Source organism: Canis lupus, unplaced genomic scaffold, assembly GCF_011100685.1.
Source record: "Canis lupus familiaris isolate Mischka breed German Shepherd unplaced genomic scaffold, alternate assembly UU_Cfam_GSD_1.0 chrUn_S1537H1723, whole genome shotgun sequence".
Taxonomy (NCBI): Eukaryota; Metazoa; Chordata; class Mammalia; order Carnivora; family Canidae; genus Canis; species Canis lupus.
The window spans coordinates 78,350-99,895 of NW_023330375.1; the positions used below are offsets into that span (position 1 = coordinate 78,350).

Genomic DNA, 21,546 nt, shown 5'->3' on the forward strand with positions numbered 1-21,546 from the left:
GAGCCCAGAGATGGTCAGGGTGGCTGTGCTGCCTGACTTGGAGCCAGAGAATCGATCGGGAACCCCTGAGGGTCGGCTACGATCATAATAGATGATGGTTCTGGGGCCTGTTCCCGGGAGCTGCTGGAGCCAGCTCACACTATATCTACCAATGTTGAAGCAGCTTCCAGTGCAGGAGACGGTGACCTCTGGCCCAGGGACCCAGACACTGAGGGAGGCTGAGTCAGCACAGACTGGGACCAGGACCCTGCAAGGGGGAGAGACACAGAGAGGGTGATGCTGGGGTCTGGAGACAAGAGAAAGATGCAGGACGGCACACGTCCTCCCAGGGCCCCTTCCACTGTCGCCATATCCAGTCACCTGTGCAGTGAGCGAGGAGGGTGAGGAGGAGAGGGGACCAGCCCATGGTGGAGGTCATTCTTGATCCTGCCTACTGTGGTCCCACAACTGAGCAGAGCCTCCCCTCATCTCTCCCTTCCCTTCTTCATCCTCTGAGAGAGAGAGGGGCCCTCCCATGCAAATGAGACCCCAGCTCTCTGACCCCTCCCTGGCCTTGGGTCAGGTCCCTCAGCCTAAGGATGTGAAGGCTGTGGGCAGGGGAGGGGAAAGGCTGTGTAGAAACCTGAGGTAGGGAGGTCCCAGCTGTGAGCCTTGAGCAGAGGGCACAGGCATTTCCTGGTGGCAGGTCCCAGGTATAATCATCCTTGACTCTTCAGAAATGGATGCCATCACTCTCTGGTGTCCAATCCCAGATACACTATTGTGTGACTTGGTGATCGGAGCCCATCTGAAACAAAGGGTGCCTCCCCCCTGCTCTGTCCACTGCTTTAGGGCCAGGTCAGGAGTCCCCTTATGTAACCTCCCATAACTTGAGGACAAACTTTCTGCTTTACCTAGACTCCTCATGGGGAAATGTGTTCATAGCCCCTTGGGAATTCTTGAGTCAGGACTGAGGTGGTGTCTCTTTAGAAAGTCCTCTTGGATAGGATCAAGTCCAGAGCAGTGACGGGTCTCTATGGACATTTGGAACCTTCTGTGCAAGATGCTGTGTTCTCTCCTGTTATGTGACTCCTCCCTGAGTTCTAGACGATTCCTTCCTTGGAGGTTTGTACATCAATGAGGAGACAGGGAAAAATCTGTCCACGTTTTGGGTAGAAGCCCTTGAATTCATTCCTAGTAGATAATATACTGAGAATCTTTGTCATCTGTCTATACTTGCAATTGGTTGTCACCATAGATTCCCACACACAGTGGGCAGGGACTCCATCCTAGGGACTCTTCCCAGCACATGGTCACAAGACTGCAGGAGCCCAGCCTCATGAGGTTGCGAGTGTTGCTGATATCAGAGCACAGGGGGCAAAGATGCTGGAAGTTCTTGTCAGACAGGAGTGACTGCTGAAGTTGCTCTGACAGAGACCAAGGGACAGAGTGATGTGTGAGTCACCCCTCAGTCAACTGGGCATTTAAAAGGGATGTGGGCTCCTTCACACAAAATGCTTCTCAGGGAGATTGATTTAAACTCAGTGACACTCAAAAAAACAAAAAAAAACAAAAAAAAAATAAACTCAGTGACAAAGTCATTGTGAGGCTGCAGGTGGAATCACTATGCACCTTTCCCAGATCTGTGCTTAGTGCAGAGAGAATATGGATGAAAAGTCTGGTTAAGCAATTGGATGCAACAACAACTGTAAAGGAAGGCCTTCTGTTCTTGCTTGAAAAGGAGTCTACAACATTTTTATAAAATCATCTTTCTCATTTTTGGTCATAAGTTTAATATTGTGTGTTTTTTTCTACAAGCAGAGAAGTCCAAAGTGATGGCTAAGGAAACTCAAGGAGAGCCTATGCCTACAAAGTTCAGAGCCGTGTCAGCCATGGGGTCACCAAACACACACAGAGCTTCCAGGGCAGAGCAATCTGAGGTCAGACTTGACTCTGGGGTGGACACAGCTGTAGTCCCTCTGCCTGGTATCCAGCATGTTCAGGACAGATTTCTTGCTCATCCAGCCACCCATAACTAAAAGAAGGGATTTCCAATACCAAGGCCAGCTGCACCCCAAAGTTTTTGTCAAAGGTCCCACATGTGTGTGGTGGAGACGTGGAGATAAGGGAGACCATGTGGTCCTGAGTTGGGAAAGAAGGGTTCTCCACAGAGGTCCAGCCTCTTTTGAAGTGTCAAGGGGGTGACTCACAGAGTGTCAGTACCCTCCCTGAGAGTACTGGGAGGGTGTGTTCCACGTCACCATGGACTCTGAGAACCTTGAGAATAGTACTGATGCTGGGCTCCCAAAATCAATATACTGATCAGCCACAGGAACTGACTGAGCCCAGGGATGGTCAGGGGATGATCTGCTCATAGGGAGAGAGATGCCATTGGGATTCCTGAGAATCAGCCTTGTTCCAGGAGAGCAGGTGTTCAGGGCACCTCCTGGCTGCCCCGCTGACAGGACCCGAATCATACAGGATGTTGGTGTTTCCTGGTACTGGGATTCTGCATCCCAGAGATTGTGACCTTGAGGATGGTGGGTGAGCACAGGCTCACATCATCTGAATTCTGGAAGCACCCAGAAATCCAGAAAATGCAGAGCCAAGGATATTTTTTTAAATATTTTTTTTCAATTTTTATTTATTTATGATAGTCACAGAGAGAGAGAGAGAGGCAGAGACACAGGCCGAGGGAGAAGCAGGCTCCATGCACCGGGAGCCCGATGTGGGATTCGATCCCGGGTCTCCAGGATCACGCCCTGGGCCAAAGGCAGGCGCCAAACCGCTGTGCCACCCAGGGATCCCCCAGAGCCAAGGATATTGTACAGGGAAGAGAGAGAAGCGGCCACTTTGTCCCCTGTTCTACCTGGGATTTCTGATATTTGGTTCTGCATGGAGCTGGTTCTAGAAATAAAAGGCAAATGTCTGAAAGATCATTTCCTGAAGGGGAATTTGGTCCTGGCAGTGAGGACTCACATGAGAGGAGATCTTGCAACAATCCGAAGTCCAGGTCTTATTGGGTGATGTAAATCTATCTGTTTATCTCATCTGTCCCTGATCCAGTGAATGCCATGAGAAGGATTTATTTTTTATAATAAAATTTTTTATTGGTGTTCAATTTGTAAACACACAGAATAAAACCCAGTGCTCATCCCATGAAGTGCCCCCCTCAGTGCCTGTCACCCATTCACCCCCAACCCCCTCCCTCCACCACTTCCACCACCCCTAGATCATTTCCCAGAGTTAGGAGTCTTTATGTTCGTTCTCCCTTTCTGATATTTCCCACACATTTCTTCTCCCTTCCCTTATATTCCCTTTCACTATTATTTATATTCCCCAAATGAATGAGAACATATGTTTGTCCTTCTCCAATTGACTTACTTCACTCAGCATAAAACCCTCCAGTTCCATCCACATTGAAGCAAGTGATGGGCATTCGTCATTTCTAATGGCTGAGGAATATTCCATTGAATGCATAAACCACGTCGTCTTTATCCATTCATCTTTCGAGAGACACCAAGGCTCCTTCCACAGTTTGGCTACTGTGGACATTGCTGCTATAAATATCGGGGTGCAGGTCCCCGGCGTTTCATTGCATCTGTATCTCTGGGGTAAATCCCCAACAGTGCAATTTCTGGGTCTTAGGGCAGGTCTACATTTAACTCTTTGAGGAATCTCCACACAGTTTTCCAGAGTGGCTGCACCAGTTCACATCCCCGCCAACAGTGTAAGAGGGTTCCCTTTTCTCCACATCCTCTCCAACATTTTTGGTTTCCTGCCTTGTTAGTTTTCCCCATTCTCACTGGTGTGAGGTGGTATCTCATTGTGGTTTTGATTTGTATTTCCCTGATGGCAAGTGACGCAGAGCATTTTCTCATGTGCATGTTGGCCATGTCTATGTCTTCCTCTGTGAGATTTATCTTCATGCCTTTTGCCCATTACATGATTGGATTGTTTGTTTCTTTGGTGTTGAGGTTAATAAGTTCTTTATAGATCTTGGAAACTAGCCCGTTATCAGACACTTCATTTGCAAATATCTTCTCCCATTCTGTAGGTTGTCTTTTAATTCTGTTGACTGTTTATTTTGCTGTGAAAAAGCTTCTTATCTTGATGAAGTCCCAAGAGTTCATTTTTGCTTTTGTTTCTTTTCCCTTCGTGGATGTATCTTGCAAGAAACTACTGTGGCCAAGTTCAAAAAGGGTGTTGCCTGTGTTCTCCTCTAGGATTTTGATAGACTCTTGTCTCACAGATCTTTCATCCATTTTGAGTTTATCTTTGTGTATGGTGCAAGAGAGTGGTCTAGTTTCATTCTTCTGTATGTGGATGTCCAATTTTCCCAGCACCATTTATTGAAGAGACTGTCTTTCTTTCAATGGATAGTCTTTCCTCCTTTATCGAATATTAGTTGGCCATAAAGTTCAGGGTCCACTTCTGGATTCTCTATTCTGTTCCATTGATCTATGTGTCTGTTTTTGTGCCAGTACCACACTGTCTTGATGACCACAGCTTTGTAGTACAACCTGAAATCTGGCATTGTGATGCCCCCAGCTATGATTTTCTTTTTTAAAATTCCCCTGTCTATTCGGGGTCTTTTCTGATTCCACACAAATCTTAAAATAATTTGTTCTAACTCTCTGAAGGAAGTCCATGGTATTTTGATAGGGATTGCATTAAATGTATAAATTTTCCTGGGTATCATTGACATTTTCACAATATTAATTCTGCCAATCCATGAGCATGGAATATTTTTCCAACTCTTTGTGTCTTCCTCAATTTCTTTCAGAAGTGTTCTGTAGTTATTAGGGTATAGATCTTTTACCTCTTTGGTTAGGTTTATTCCTAGGTATCTTATGCTTTTGGGTGCAATTGTAAATGGGATTGACTCCTTAATTTCTCTTTCTTCAGTCTCATTGTTAGTGTATAGAAATGCCCCTGATTTCTGGGCATTGATTTTGTATCCTGTGACGCTTCCAAATTGCTGTATGAATTCTAGCAGTCTTGGAGTGGAGGTTTTTGGGTTTTCTATGTAGACTATCATGGCATCGGCGAAGTGGGAGAGTTTGACTTCATGAGAAGGATTTAGAGCAAAATACTAGTAATGGAGACTTTGTTATTTGACCCAGTGAATCTCCAGGGGGTATTGCTTTGTTGCCCAGGGTATGCAGAAATTACCTATGCAGTGAGAGAGGAACGTGAGGAACAGGGTAGAGACCGCCCAACTCTGGATCCTGAGCCCCCCATCCAAGCCTGAGCCTACAACCCATTTTCTGTGCTCCTCTGATACTCACGTTTTGGGGGGAGGTTTCTCATGCAAACTTTCTTCTTTCCTAAGGTTTTGCAAGCTCTTTCTTTGACTTAAGCTGGGCTCCAGCTGAGCAAAAGAGAATATAGGAGTCTGGGATAGGGCTTCACCCAGGAGTGACACAGGAGCACCTGCAAAAGGCCCAGAGACAGACACTCCCAGGGGATGTACAAGGGAGCACCACTGCTCTCTGGTGGTTGCAAGAGACATGTGGACCTTGGGCTGAGCTGGAGCCCAGGGCTCCTGTCCCCCATTTCTCAATGCTCACTGTTTTAGTCTCTTCAGATTGCTTTCTTTTACTGAGAAATATACATTGAAGTCTCGCCCATGTCTTCCTCTGCCCTGAAAATTTATGTCTTTGAATTGTTGAATCACATTCCATGTAGGGACATACTGGAATTTCTTTACCCATTCACCATTTGCAGGACATATTTGTTGATTTCTAGTGTTGACAATCATCAACAAAGCAGGAATAAACATTTAGGGACATATTTTGGGTGAACATAAGTAATTCATTTATAGAATTACCTAGGAGCATGATTTTTGTATTGTATCATTAAGATTTTATTTAGCTCTGCGAGAAACTGCCCAGGCATGTTCCAAAGTGGCTGGGGCATTTGGCATTCTCCCCAGCAGTGAAGGAGAGTTCCTGTAGCCCCACATCCTGGGCACCATCTGATGTTGACATGGTATTGAATTTTCTTCATGCTGATGGGAGTCTGGTGCTACCTCACTGTTTCAGTGTGTAATCCCCCAGTGACATATTATGTAATCTTTACACAGGTGCAATAGTACTCTGTGTACATTTGTGGTAAGAGGTCTGTTCACATCTGTTCATATCTGATCACATCTGTTCACCCACATCACCCAAATTCACTTATGCACGCTGAGCATCTTCTCATTAACGGTGCAACTTCCCCCAAATCTCATATCGCATAAAAGGGTTCATGGCCAAAGGCCTCAAATTCCCTCTTTGACGGAACCCTTCTCTTCAACTGCACAACTGAAGTCTCAGGTGCTGAGAAAAGGATCCCATCCAGCTCTGAGAATGGAATTTCCCAGGGCCTGTGTCCTCACACAACATCCCAAATCCTAGTGCTCAGGCCTAAGACACAGAGAACCTTGGCCACTCCTAAGCACTGGAGCCTGGGAGGGAAGGGAGGGCCCTGCTCTGAGCCCAGGAGGTGCTGAATCCAGGAGGGCCCCCTGCTGAGATGGTCCAGGATCTGAGGGGGATAAAGTCAAAGAAAGGTTCTTTGCCCTCATTTCAGGAGAAAAACACTTAGCAGCACAGACTCTGGTTTAATGACATTTGGAAAGCCACGGAACATGAGTCCTTACAACCTTTTTTTGTTTTTATTTTGTTTTGCTATTTCTTAGGACATAGAAACACTGAAGAGATAATTGAGAATAGACTCATGATGAATCCGGTGTCAATTGTTAGTACACGTTATATATACAACTTATTTGACACATTTTAAATTGTCATGGAAGAAGAATCTGAACAACGATTTTATTTTATTTTGAAAATTGAGTCTGGGTATAATAAATGAGGAACATAAGCTTTATATGTATACTCAAAGTTGTTCATTCCTCCCTGCTTGTCTGTAGTATTCTCATTATTTCTTCCTTAAATGTTTGAAGGAATTATCTAGAGAAGCCTTTGTACCTGGAGTTATCTTTGTGGTGAGGATGTCAACAGCAGATATGAACACATAACTTGGGATCCCTGGGTGGCGCAGCGGTTTGGCGCCTGCCTTTGGCCCAGGGCGCGATCCTGGAGACCCGGGATCGAATCCCACGTCGGGCTCCCGGTGCATGGGGCCTGCTTCTCCCTCTGCCTGTGATCTCTGACCTCAGAGAGTGCACACAATTAGGACGAGAGGCAGGCTGAGACCAAGGGAGAAGCAGGCTCAAAGCTGAGCAGGCAGCCCGACGTGGGGCTCAATCGCAGAACACCAAGATCATGATCTGAGCTAAAGACAGATGCTTGGGGATCCCTGGGTGGCTCAGTAGTTTAGCGCCTGCCTTTGGCCCACGACATGATCCTGGGGTCCTGGGATCGAGTTCCACTTCAGGCTCCCTGCATGGAGACTTCTTCTGCCTCTGCCTGCGTCTCTGCATCTCTCTCTCTCTCTCTCTCTCTCTCTCTCTCTCTCTCTCTCTCTATCATGAATAAATAAATAAAACCTTTTTAAAAAAATGAAGACAGATGCTTAACCAACTGAGCCACCCATGTGTCTCTAATATCATTGTTGATGTAAAAAGAACTAAAATATTAATTTTATTACAAATGAGATTTTACTAATATTTAATATATATAATGTATTTTGAAGCAAAATAAATAGAAACCATTCAAGTATAATGGAAAGTGTTGCAAAAATTATTTAGAAGGAGCCATGAAACAGGTAATAATTACAGTATCATAGGTCTCTTGATATTTCCCTGAGAGCCCACGGCCATCAGGAACCATGATGCTCAAATCGTACAGTCTCCAGGCCTAATTACACATTCACATCTACTGGTCACGTATGGTCCTTCACTTCTTCATGTCACAGCATGCACCGCTCCAATGCAGACTGTTGTGACCACAAACGAATTGCAATTTTGCATCTGTTTTTCAGTGTGGTTGTATCGTTAGTGGGATGTGGGAATGATTATGTTAGAAGATGTTACTCTCTGCATTTAAGGGGATATTTTCAGAACTAATTTCATATTAATACAATAATGGATGCTTCGTAACACTAACTTCCATAAAAATCTCTTGGAATGCTTGTTAAATATACATCTATGAACACTGACAGTGGTTTCAAATTTAGAGGTATAACATGGAGGATTACAGCTTTATCAAGCTCCACATGATGAAAATATTAATTTGGTCCTCATCATCTAATTAGTGAATAAAATGAGATCTACCAAGGCTCTATGTTTAATAGACCATATTGAAACTGTAGATTGGGTCTCAGTACTGGTTTACGTAAAATGGAAGGGAAGCCCCACTCCTCAACATTTTAGGCAGAGAGGGAGGAAGAAAGCACAGTCTTGGAAGGTCACATTGGAGAGATGGACACACCCTGGGAGAGATAAATAGGGTTATTGCCATGAACCACTAAACAGGAGAATGGGACCAGGGAACTCACTTCCCATGGTGGTGTTGACTCTTTCACATCTCACTTTCTCTCCTGCCTTTAAAGCTGAGCCTTTCTAAGCCAATGAGGAGGTTTTGGCTGCACTTCCCCATAGATTTAAATCACTGTGTCAGTGTAACTACCCATATACAAGGAACAGTAATAGTCAGCCTCGTCCTCAGGCTGGGCTCCTGTGATGGTGAGGGCGGCTTTGTTCCCAGAGATGGATCCAGAGAAGCGATTAGGGACCCCAGAGGGGCGGCTGCTTGTTCTGTAGATAATCGTGCGAGGAGCCCGGCCTAGGGTCTGCTGGTACCAGCCAGGGTAATTACTTGTAGAGACTGACCCAGAGCTGAGGCCACATGTGAGTGTGACTGTCCCTCCTGGAGACACTGAGAGTGATGGCTCCTGGGTTACCACAGTCTGAGAATCTGCTCCTAAAATCAAAAGGAGAGAAAAGTGATGATATTGGAGACAAGGGTCACATGAGTCCCTGTTTTATGTGCTCCCCACAGATGCAAAGTATTTTCCCTGACCTGAGCCATAGGCAAGGAGCACAAGAAGAAGCAACGTCCAAGCCATGGTGAGGACCCTCACAGATTGCAGCTCCCTCAGGCTCCTGGGATGGAATGGGGTGTCCCTGGACCTTTTCATGTCTCCTGTCCTATGAGGTTAAGAAGGCACTTCATGCAAATCAGCTTCCTCTCTCTCTCTGCCCTAGAGTCACCAGCATGTCCTCTGGAAGACTTTGAAATGAGCAGACTCTGGTACCTCACACGCATAAGTGACTGCAAGGTGACCTGAGACACTGGGTGTCAGGAGGACATCTTTCAGCAAATGACCACCATACTGTCTCTAGTGACCTCTGTCCCAAGCTTCTTCTCTGGAAAGCCAGAGAGCTGAATGAGGAGATGGACGTGTTCTCACCCCCTGGCCTCATATCTACTTCACCTCAAATCTAACCCTTCCCTGGAACATTTTCTTCCCTCCCCAGTGACATTCCCTCTTCTGTCTTGGAGGGTCTTAGCAGTGCCTCTTCCAGCTGTGAGGACACTGGGAATCTCAGAGCCCCTGTGATAGAGGTAGGGGCAGTGGTCTCCTCTCAGGTAACCATGGACCTTGTTGCATTAGTCCCCAGGGAGCTGAACAGGGATGTCTCTTTATCAGAAATGAGCATGACATTGTGTGAACAGGTGATGCTCATGGAGCATGTTGAACTACATTCCCTTTGTGTTCTGCTGATGATTGTATTGTATGATTGTCCTGTCCACCTATCATTCCATTAAATTTATATGTGGACAGGTTACTCCATGATGTAGTAGAGGACGAATTACGAGGCCTGTGTGACTCAGAGAGCGCTTGTGGCTCCAAGGCCGTAGGTGCAGGAAAGTCACCCATAGGGAGGACCCTGCTTGCTCTAGGGTGCAGGGGCTAATGATAGATGTTCCTGGTCTTCCTGACCCAGACCCTGACTCCCAGGAGCAGCCCACTCGTGCCCCCTGCTGGCCTCAAACACCATGTCCCCCAGCCTGTATCAACCTTCCCAGTCCCCCTGAAAGGGCCTCTGACCTTTGCAGTTGGACCTCTGATGTCACCACCCAGGACAGTAGAATGAGCAGGTCAGCTCCGTGGGATTGAGCCATTCATTTTTCCGGGGATCAATGCCATCATTTAGACAGCTAACTGGAATATTTATGTCTCAGTATGTTTCATGATTTCCTGACACTGGAGTTTGCACAGGCCTTGTCCGTGGCATCATTATTGGGATTTAATGCACTTGAAAGGAGCTCAATATTTAAAGTCTCTAGAGAAGCCCATTGGTTCAACCTGGGTAATATTTCTACTTGGGGTACCCTTATAAGCTGACTTACTTGGTTTTTGTTGTTGTTGGCAGGATATCCTGTTAGATTCACCAGCCCTCATGTGCATGTCTTGGCTTTTATCTCGGTCCTTGCAATGAGAGTATCATGCATTCAGGGATGACATGTCCTTGGTCCTTGGTTACTTCTGTGGCTTCTCATTTATTCTTGGATATGACCCTTACGACAATTATTTTGTAAGGACTTGTTGATACATTTAAGATGTTTTTGGTCTACTTGTGTAATTTTGCTCAGTACAAAGGTTGATACTAAATAACCTTGCTCTAAATGGTCTATAAAATTGATATGCAGAGCCTGGTTGGCTCAGCAGGTTAAGTGTCTGCCTTCAGCTCAGATCATGATCCAAGAAATCCAGGATAGAACCCTGCTTTGGGCTCCTTGCTCAGTAGGGAGTCTGCTTCTCCCTCTCCCTCTGATCCTATCCCTGCTCCTCCTCTCTCACTCACTCATTATCCCAAATAAATTAATAAAAACTTTTTCATGAATTAATATGATACCAATGCACCCTCAGTTTTGCTGCCACTTACTTCCTGAAGGGATAACTGATAAACTGTCTTAGATTTGCTCTAGTATTTTATATACACACAATCCCAACCATACACACACATACACAACACATATATATTACGTAACATAATCTTGTTTTTTTTTTTCTGTAGTTCCATTGCTCCTCATAAAACATAATCACCGAATTTTTTAAAAATATTTTTTAAAGATTTCATTTATTTATTCATGAGAAAGAAACAGAGAGAGAGTCAGACACACAGGCAGCGGGAGAAGCAGGCTCCAGCAGGGGGCCTGATGTGGGACTGGATCCCAGAACTCCAGGATCAAGTCCTGGGCTGAAGGTAGGTGCTAACCTGCTGTACCCCCTAGGAATCCCCTAATCACTGATTTTTGACAAGCAGTCGGATTCTTGACAAGCATTAGAATGCTCTCATTTTGATTCATAGTTCACCATTTATTCATAGGTAAATTTACCGTAATTTCACGACTTTTCCACAGAGAAATATTCAAGTTAGTTTCATTTGTTATTTTTACGTGTCTTAACTAGATGTACCTGTATATTTACCTTGGAGTGTATTAGCTAGTTAATTTTCATTAGAATTGATTTCAAAAATTTGTAACACTGATGCAGGTCATATATATATTTAATATTAAAAAAGTATTTAAAATTTATGTTCCAAAATTGATTTACTAATTCATACTCTCATCATCACAGTATGAGATTTCCCTTTTCATCAGACAATTTCAGTGGATAGTCAAACTTAATATCTTCCAATTTTATAATTGGGAAATAACTTCATTGTTTAGTTGTAATCCACTTATTAGTGACATTTCCTAGATCTATAAATTGATTTTTAGATTATATTATATTTCTAGGGCTGCCATAATAAAGCAACACAAAATCAGTGACTTAAAACAATAAAAAGGCATTTCTGCCATTCATACACACCTCCACAGTCTGTACAGAGGGGCCATGATCTGATTGGAACCTGTAGAGGAGTCCTTCTTGCCTCTCCATAACTGTAAGAAATTTGAGGACAATTTTTGGGGTTCCCTGTCTGCAGCTGCAGAACCACAATCTCTGTCTCCACCCTCCCACGGATCCCTCCTTGTCTCCATCTGACTGTCATGTTACAAGCACAGGAATCCATTGAATTAGGAGGTCACCCCACCCCCTTCATCGCCACATCTGTACTAATTACATCTGCAGCACCCTTTTCCATATAAGGTCACATTCTTAAGTCCTGAGGTCTACAATTACAACATATATTCTTTGGTAGGATAGAATTTAAATGAGGATATTAAGAAAGATGAATCCTTTCCAAAAAGGCTTATAATAATCACTATGGTTTATTTATTTATTTATTTATTTATTTATTTATTTATTTATAAGTTTATATTTATTCATTCAAAGGAGACACACAGAGAGAGGCAGGGGCACAGGCTCTGGGAAAAACAGGCTCCATGCAGAGAGCCTGACATGGGACTCCATCCAGGGAATCCAGGATCAAGCTCAGGGCCGAACTCAGGAGTTCAACTGCTAAGCCAAGCATGCTTCCCCCCCCCCTTTTTTTTTTCATTTTTAATATGATTTATTTAATTATTAGTTTACATAACCTGTTATTTTATTTATTTATTTATTTTAAAGATTTTTATTTTATTTTTTTTATTTTATTTATTTATTTTTTTAATTTATTTTTTATTGGTGTTCAATTTACTAACATACAGAATAACCCCCAGTGCCCGTCACCCATTCACTCCCACCCCCCGCCCTCCTCCCCTTCTACCACCCCTAGTTCATTTCCCAGAGTTAGTGAGAATGGGGAAAATTAACAAGGCAGGAAACAACAAATGTTGGAGAGGATGCGGAGAAAAGGGAACACTCCTGCACTGTTGGTGGGAATGTGAACTGGTGCAGCCACTCTGGAAAACTGTGTGGAGGTTCCTCAAACAGTTAAAAATATACCTGCCCTATGACCCAGCAATTGCACTGTTGGGGATTTACCCCAAAGATACAAATGCAATGAAACACCGGGACACCTGCACCCCGATGTTTATAGCAGCAATGGCCACGATAGCCAAACTGTGGAAGGAGCCTCGGTGTCCAACGAAAGATGAATGGATAAAGAAGATGTGGTTTATATATACAATGGAATATTACTCAGCTATTCGAAATGACAAATACCCACCATTTGCTTCAACGTGGATGGAACTGGAGGGTATTATGCTGAGTGAAGTAAGTCAGTCGGAGAAGGACAAACATTATATGTTCTCATTCATTTGGGGAATATAAATAATAGTGAAAGGGAATATAAGGGAAGGGAGAAGAAATGTGTGGGAAATATCAGAAAGGGAGACAGAACGTAAAGACTGCTAACCCTTTTTTTCCTTTAAGATTATTATTACTATTTTTAAATATGCAATGCAGTTGCATTGCACTGAAATACAACCCAATAAAGTGAACATTAAGAAAATACAAAATGAGGGTTTTTCCATTATTAATTTTTTATATGTAAAGGAAGGCTTTTAATGTTCCTTTTTTTCTAGAGGAAATGTATTTAGCCTCAATCTATAGTCCTGATCCTACAGACATTTTGTAATACAAAATACCTGAATTTGTCTTTTTGTGAACTAATGCCTACTGAGTCACTCATATGTTTATTCAATGTTAGGACTCACACAGGGATGGAAATCAATCCAGACACTTCCCAATGCCCATCTAGCCATGGCCAGTCTGCATTTATAGTGCTCTGGGTTCAGGTGTTTGGCCATGAGATGTCAGTAATCACATGATATTTGTATCCACACTGGATGAAACAAAGTGTATGTGTCCCTTCCTCATCTGGGTCTCTCACTGGACCCAGCACCCCTGTAGTGTAGCCCCAGGAATACTCAGTCTCGGCCTCAGGCTGGGCACTAGGAGATGGTCACGTCAGGTTTGCTCCCAAGAAGGGAGTCTGAGAAATCAGTATTTGTTGTTTTTATTATAAATATATGGCCTAGACTTGGCCAATCTTTTCCTGGATCCAGTATGGATAGTGTCCTGTGCTGGAGGCATTGTTGAAAGTGACTGTTCCTCCTGGGGACATGGCCATGAAGGCTCCTGAGTCACCATGACCTGAGAATTGGTCCCTGAAATGAAAATAGACCCTTTTTAGGAATAGAGAAGAAAGGCAGATGGATCCCTCCTAAGGATCCCTCTCAAGTCTCCATGAATTGGGGAAGTGGCTGACGAGGGGGAGGAGAAGGAAAGGAGTCAAGATCATGGTATGGAATTTCCACAGATTTCCTGGCCTTAAAACTGGCCCTGGTCTCTGGGATGTCTCTTTTCTGTTTAAGTTTTTCTTTATATTCCAAATATCTAACACAATGTGTAATAGGAGTACAACTTAGTAATTCAAGACTTAAATAAATGAGCCCGTGCTCATCACAAGTGCACCCGTGAAGCCCCACCACCTTTGTAACCCATCCCTCTACCCACCTTCCATTTGGTAAGCATTAGTCAGTTCTCTAGATTTAAAGGTTTGTTTCTTGTTTTCCTCACTTTTTCCCCTATGATATTTTGTTTCATTTCTTAAATTCTACATGAGAGAAATTATATATTTGTCTTTCTCTATTGACTTATTTCAATTAGCATTATACTCTTTAGCTCCAACGTGTCTTTGTAAATGATAATATTTCATTCTTTTTTATGGCTGAGTAATAGTCCATTATGTATATATATTATGGACTATATATATATATTATATTCCATTATCATCTCTCTCTATCTCTCTCTCATATATTCCTTTTCATTTATCAGTTGGGCTCATGCTATAATTTAGGTATTGTTGGAAATGCTACTATGAACCTCAGGATGCATGTATCCCTTTAAATTAGCATTTTTGTCTTCTTTGGGTAAATACCTAGAAGGGTAATTGCTGAATCAGATTATTTCTATTTTTAACGTTTTGAGTGGCCTCAAAACTGTTTTCCAAAGGAGCTACACAAGTTTCCACACCCATCAACAGTGCAAGAGGGTTCCCCTTTCTCTGCATCTTTGCCCACACCTCCTGTTTCCTGTTGTTTCTGTTAGCTGTTATGACTGGTGTGAGGTCATATCTCAGTTTCCTTTTGATTTGTATTTGGGATGATTCCTTTATCTCCTTCTCAGCTCCAGGGATGAAGGGCATGCTTGCCCTTGGGCAAATTGGAGCCCACAGTGCCATCTGATTCTGGATCCTCAGCCCAGCTAGTAGCTTCCATCCAGGGAGGATTTCTGGGGTGGGTGAGAGCTATGGGTTTGTCCCCTGGGAGGAAACAGCTGCTGTCATCTCACCCTCTGGCAGTGAGCACCAGAACCATTTCAGTGGGTTTCAGGCCTGGCCAGCTCTGAGCAGGTGCACAGCGCCCCCTGTTAATAGCCTCAGGAGATCAGTCAAGATGGTGGGAACTGTGCAGAGGGAATGGAGCCCATTTTTTATTTCAACAAATAAGCCAGAAAACAAACAAATAAGAAGTGTTACCTCTCTTGAGAGTTTCCTTTTTTTCGATGACTTCTGTTATCTTTTTCAGTTCTAAAACTTCCATTTGGTTTGTATTGATGATTTCTCTTTAATTTCTGCATTTGTATTTTTTCCATTGGTTTGAAGAGTGTTTGTAATTTTACACTACATGGATTTTATGAGAGTTGCCTAAAGCTACCTGTCCAATAATTAAAGCATCTGAGTGATCTCAGTGTTGGTGTCAGTCGATTCTGCTTTCTCATTCAGAATTTTATTTTCCTGGTTCTTGACATGTCATAATTTTTTATTGGATCCTGGATATTATGGCAATTATATAATGAGATACTTGGTCCTCAGTTATTTTTCTTCAAACAAATGATCCTCCTGCTGAGGTGCAGCAGCAGGGCAAGGGTGTTCGCGTCAGCTTCCAGGTGGCTCAAGTGAAAATGCTTACCATTCTGCTACTTACTATCTGCTGGAGAAGGTGGGGCAGTGATTGCCACCTCCCAGCTCCCATCAGGTGGGGGTGTGGGACAAGCTCTTTGCTGAGCCCTGTCAACACCTGGTGAGATGCACAGGACTGAATGGAGCTGCTTTCCTTCAGAGAGTGGATCTTCTGCTCCCCACTGCATTCCTTGTCCTCACTGATACCAGGGAGCGGAGGGTCAAATGCAGTGCCACCTCCCTTGCCTCCTGCATCATAATTCAGTATTTTCATGCAAGGGAGAGCCCAGTCTCAGTTCCCCAGAGTTCAGACAGTCACCAGCATTGGGTATATGACAACAAACCAGCTTTGCCTTGTACCACTGCATTCATTCTCTCTGCTGAGCAATGGGGTTCAGATGAGCTACCCAGGACAGCCAAAATCATAGGTGGGAAAAACTGGAGTGCAAACTAGTCCACTAGGCCTGCCTTCCCCAGAATTGTTGGTGTTCCCATGTGATGGAGGCTCAGCTATCTCCTGAGTAGCTGACACCATGGCGGGTGGGTATTGCGACACTGCCTGTTTCTGCCAGGAGGATATGGACACCATGTCTCTGTTGAGCAATAATGTGAACCCTACATGAGGGCACAGTTTGCGGTTTCATTGGTGTGTGCAAGTGGTGGGCAGATTTGTCCAAATATTTCCTCCACTCAGGCCAACTTATCTCCATATCCTCTGCATAGGAGTTGGTGCTTTTGGAGTTTTAGTGTTTTCTGGTTTGATTTTCTGGATCTCAGCCTTTGAGTGTTTCTTGCTTGGAGGAATCTTCAGGATCTTGTCTCTCATGTAAGGGACCTAATACAAGAAAAGGAACCAGGGTACCTACTGTTGTTTTTTCCTCAATTTGTTTGAAGTCTTCATTCTTCCTTTTTCTACCTAAAAAGACTTCCATACTTGTTTGTTGTCATGTGTCAGGACATTTCAGTTGTAAGAGAGAGGACCTGCATGAGTGGGATCACTTCCTACTGTCCAGAACTAGGATCCTCATGTTGCCTGATCTGAATGCTTTCTTCCGGGGCTAGGATGGTTGGGATCCTGCTGAGCTGCTATGCAGATGATTTATTTTGACTCTCAAGCTGTGTAAATAAAAGACAAAGAACATGATTATTATTTTTTTTAGGTTTTTTTTTTAAGATCTTTATTTATTTATGATAGAGAGAGAGAGAGAGATTGAGAGGCAGACATAGGCAGAGGGAGAAGTAGGCTCCATGCACCGGGAGCCCGACGTGGGATTCGATCCCGGGTCTCCAGGATCGCGCCCTGGGCCAAAGGCAGGCGCCAAACCGCTGCGCCACCCAGGGATCCCTGATTATTATTTTTATATTACTCTTTACAGGGTAATAAATAGTCAATACATTGCATAACCAAGAATTCAATGTGAGAAGTTTTAAAGGCTGACTGGAAACCAGTATAGCACAAATGTCTGGCTTTCTGTTCTTAAGTGTAGAAGAGTGAGGGAAGAAATTTTTATTACTTTGCCTTATGCATTTTGTATAGAAATTTTGTTCTGTAATAATTTTATATTTACAGGAAAATTGCAAATATAGGATAGAGATCTCTTCGGTTCACCCAGCTTTTCCGAATGGTAACCTTTTGTGTTGTTATGAATCATTTATAAAAACAAGTATTTACCAGTTTTCTGATCATCTTGCAAAATTGCAGACTTTATCTAGATTTCAAAGTTTTTGTATTTATTTATTTACTTACATACTTATTTTCTTTTTTTTTCTTTTTTTTTTATTGGTGTTCAATTTACTAACATACAGAATAACACCCAGTGCCCGTCACCCATTCACTCCCACCCCCCGCCCTCCTCCCCCTCCACCACCCCCAGTTCCCCTCCCAGAGTTAGCAGTCTCTACGTTCTGTCTCCCTTTCTGATATTTCCCACACATTTCTTCTCCCTTCCCTTATTTTCCCTTTCACTATTATTTATATTCCCCAAATGAATGAGAACATATAATGTTTGTCCTTCTCCGACTGACTTACTTCACTCAGCATAATACCCTCCAGTTCCATCCATGTTGAAGCAAATGGTGGGTATTTGTCATTTCTAATAGCTGAGTAATATTCCATTGTATACATAAACCACATCTTCTTTATCCATTCATCTTTCGTTGGACACCGAGGCTCCTTCCACAGTTTGGCTATCGTGGCCATTGCTGCTAGAAACATCGGGGTGCAGGTGTCCCGGTGTTTCATTGCATTTGTATCTTTGGGGTAAATCCCCAACAGTGCAATTGCTGGGTCGTAGGGCAGGTATATTTTTAACTGTTTGAGGAACCTCCACACAGTTTTCCAGAGTGGCTGCACCAGTTCACATTCCCACCAACAGTGTAAGAGGGTTCCCTTTTCTCCGCATCCTCTCCAACATTTGTTGTTTCCTGCCTTGTTAATTTTCCCCATTCTCACTGGTGTGAGGTGGTATCTCATTGTAGTTTTGATTTGTATTTCCCTGATGGCAAGTGATGCAGAGCATTTTCTCATATGCATGTTGGCCATGTCTATGTCTTCCTCTGTGAGATTTCTGTTCATGTCTTTTGCCCATTTCATGATTGGATTGTTTGTTTCTTCGGTGTTGAGTAGAAAACCATATCTGGGGGCATCACAATGCCAGATTTCAGGTTGTACTACAAAGCTGTGGTCATCAAGACAGTGTGGTACTGGCACAAAAACAGACACATAGATCAGTGGAACAGAATAGAGAATCCAGAAGTGGACCCTGAACTTTATGGGCAACTAATATTCGATAAAGGAGGAAAGACTATCCATTGGAAGAAAGACAGTCTCTTCAATAAATGGTGCTGGGAAAATTGGACATCCACATGCAGAAGAATGAAACTAGACCACTCTCTTTCACCATACACAAAGATAAACTCAAAATGGATGAAAGATCTAAATGTGAGACAAGATTCCATCAAAATCCTAGAGAAGAACACAGGCAACACCCTTTTTGAACTCGGCCATAGTAACTTCTTGCAAGATACATCCACGAAGGCAAAAGAAACAAAAGCAAAAATGAACTATTGGGACTTCATCAAGATAAGAAGCTTTTGCACAGCAAAGGATACAGTCAACAAAACTCAAAGACAACCTACAGAATGGGAGAAGATATTTGCAAATGACATATCAGATAAAGGGCTAGTTTCCAAGATTTACATACTTATTTTAACACTGTTTTGCCTGCAATCAATCCAACTAACAACATTGCATCTATTCATCAGGACATACTAAAATCCTGCAATATCTGAGTTTTCAGTCTTTCACTGTTCTTGATTTTGGTTATTTGGAGACAGCTGGTGTGGTATTTTGTAAAATGTCCCATAATATGGGTTTATCTGATGTTTTCTTTTCTTTTTCAAGGTTTTATTTATTCATAAGAGACACAAAGAGAGAGAGAGAGACACACAGAGACTCAAGCAGAGGGTGAAGCAGGCTCTATGCAGGGACCCCGATGTGGGACTCGATCCCAGAACTCGATCCTGGGACTCCAGATCAGGCTCTGGGCTGAAAGCAGGCTCTAAACCGCTGAGCCACTGGGGCTGCCACTATCTAATGTTTTCTCATGATTACACTAAAGTTATGAATTTGGGGGAAGAATAGCACAGAAGTGAATTGATATTCTTAGTGCGTCATTGGGAAGATGTGTCATATTAACATGACATATCATTGTGCATATGGGTGGGGGACGGTGCCCCTTGGTGCTATTTTAAATGATTCTTTTTCTGTACATAATCTATCTGATGCCAGTCTATTGGATTTTGGTCATTCTGATATGTGTGCAATGGTAGTTCATTCATGTTTGCATTTGCTTATCCCTAAAGATATGTTTATTGGAACAGAATATCACAGGTTTATATCCCATCTGCCTATCTCCTTCTGTGAAATATCTGGTAATGTCTCTAACTTACTTTTTATTGAGTTTTTTTTCTAGTGCTTTGTTTGAGAAGTTCATCATAAAGCGCCTTTCTTCCTTCCTTTTTCTTCTTTTTTTCTCTCTCTCTTTCCTTTATTTCTTTCCTTCTTATATAGATTTGTATTTGTGTATTTATGACTGCTCAACTCTCCAGAAGTTTGGCAATTTATCTGAAATGCATTCTCTTTCTGGTTTATTGATCTTCCCTGTTAGGTTTTATTTTTGTCACTATTCAGGGGGAAATGGGACACATCTTCTCTTAGAGACATTTAACATCACATTTTCCAGTCAGGCAGGTCATACTAGATGTGGTTCCATAACAGTCATGGCACCAGCTGCTCTCCATTGGTTCTGGTGTTTCTGAAACCCCAACTGTCTGTATTCTGCTGCTATAATCTTTGCCTATGAAGTTAGCCAAATATGCCAGTGTGTCTAATGACTCGGTGAAGAGGAAATAACACTGTTCTGGAGTGACACCAGGGTTGGTAGTGAAAGTCCTTATGACGATCCCATCTGGAGGCCTGGAGACCAAAACAGCCTGATTCCATACATGTTGCAAACTAGCTTCCAAACAACAAGCCGTTTTGTTCAGGCCCAATGGATTGAGGACAGAACTAAGAAGGTTCGATCTCAATTTCCCACAACTACTTGTCACCTGTACAGCGATTTCAGCATAACCTGGCACTGAGTTGTTCTCCGCCAGCGGTGGGGTGATTACCAATCTAGGGCCATCTAAATTCAGTGTTAAAGGTTACAGATCCCCAGAGTATCCCATAAGTCCACAGGTCATTACACTTCTGCATAGGTTTCCCTCATTACCTTGTGTGTTACTGGGTTCTTCATTGTTGCTGTTGTGTGAGTCCCCCTGTATCTGATTGTCTTTTTTTGCTAACAAGCAATGACTCACATTTTTCTTTTGATAATCATCATAGGCATTAGATAATAAAGAGGCAAGTAAAATGTATTTCCTTTTGGGTGCCCCGGTGGCTCAGTTGGTTAATCATCCCACTCCTGGTTTTGGCTCTGGTCGTGATCTCAGGGACCTGAAATCTAGCACTGTTCAGCTCACCTGAACTTTTCTCAGCCACCTGTTCAGCTTGAAATCTGCTAAAATTTCACTCTCCTCTGCCTCTGCCCTTCCCCACACATTCTCTCTCTTCTGCACTAATAATAAAGTCTTTAAAATAATTTATTATATATTTAACATATGTGTTTATTTTTTAAGATTAATTCATTTATTCATGAGAGAAACGGAGAGAGATGTGCAGAGACATAGAAAGAGACAGAAGCAGGCCACATACAGCCTAATGTGGGATTCGATCCCAGGACTCCAGGATCTCACCTGGAGCCAATGGCAGACCGTTAACTGCTGAGCCAGCCATCCCTTAATATATGTGTTTAATGCTTATATACTTTTAGAAAAATAATTTCAAATATATAATATGTATATATATTGATTACAAATTAGATGCAAGTATGAATATTTTTTTCTCTAAGTGAAAATCAGTTACCACGGATGACAGTATAGCATATTCCAGTTTAGCCCCCTGAAGAAGAGCTTGAATCTATGTTGCAACAGGAATACTGATGTGATGACCATCCTGCGCAAATAATGGGAGCAAGGAAATACAAATGACCGCCCTCTGCATCTTTTCCCTCATCACTGAAAGGAACTCCTGTTGATGAGGGAAGAGGTAAAGGGAAGAATCAGGACAAGGCAGAGAAGCCCCAGCACTCTGCTCCCTGAGGACTCACTGTTGACATTCCTATCCTCCCCTCCTCAAGGGTTTCTCCCCCTAGACCCAGGTAGCAATACTAGTGATTTTTTTTAATCTGCAAGTTTGCCCAGTTATAGGATATCTC

The 21,546-nt window shown here is 43.1% G+C and overlaps 1 gene segment (V, D, J or C); it reads right to left on the minus strand.

Moving 5' to 3' along the window:
• Positions 1 to 8,514: 8,514 nt before the first annotated feature.
• On the minus strand, positions 8,515 to 9,104 carry LOC491494. The segment is given in 2 exon segments: positions 8,515 to 8,849; positions 8,949 to 9,104. Coding segments are annotated over 2 exon segments (438 nt in total).
• Positions 9,105 to 21,546: the final 12,442 nt, after the last annotated feature.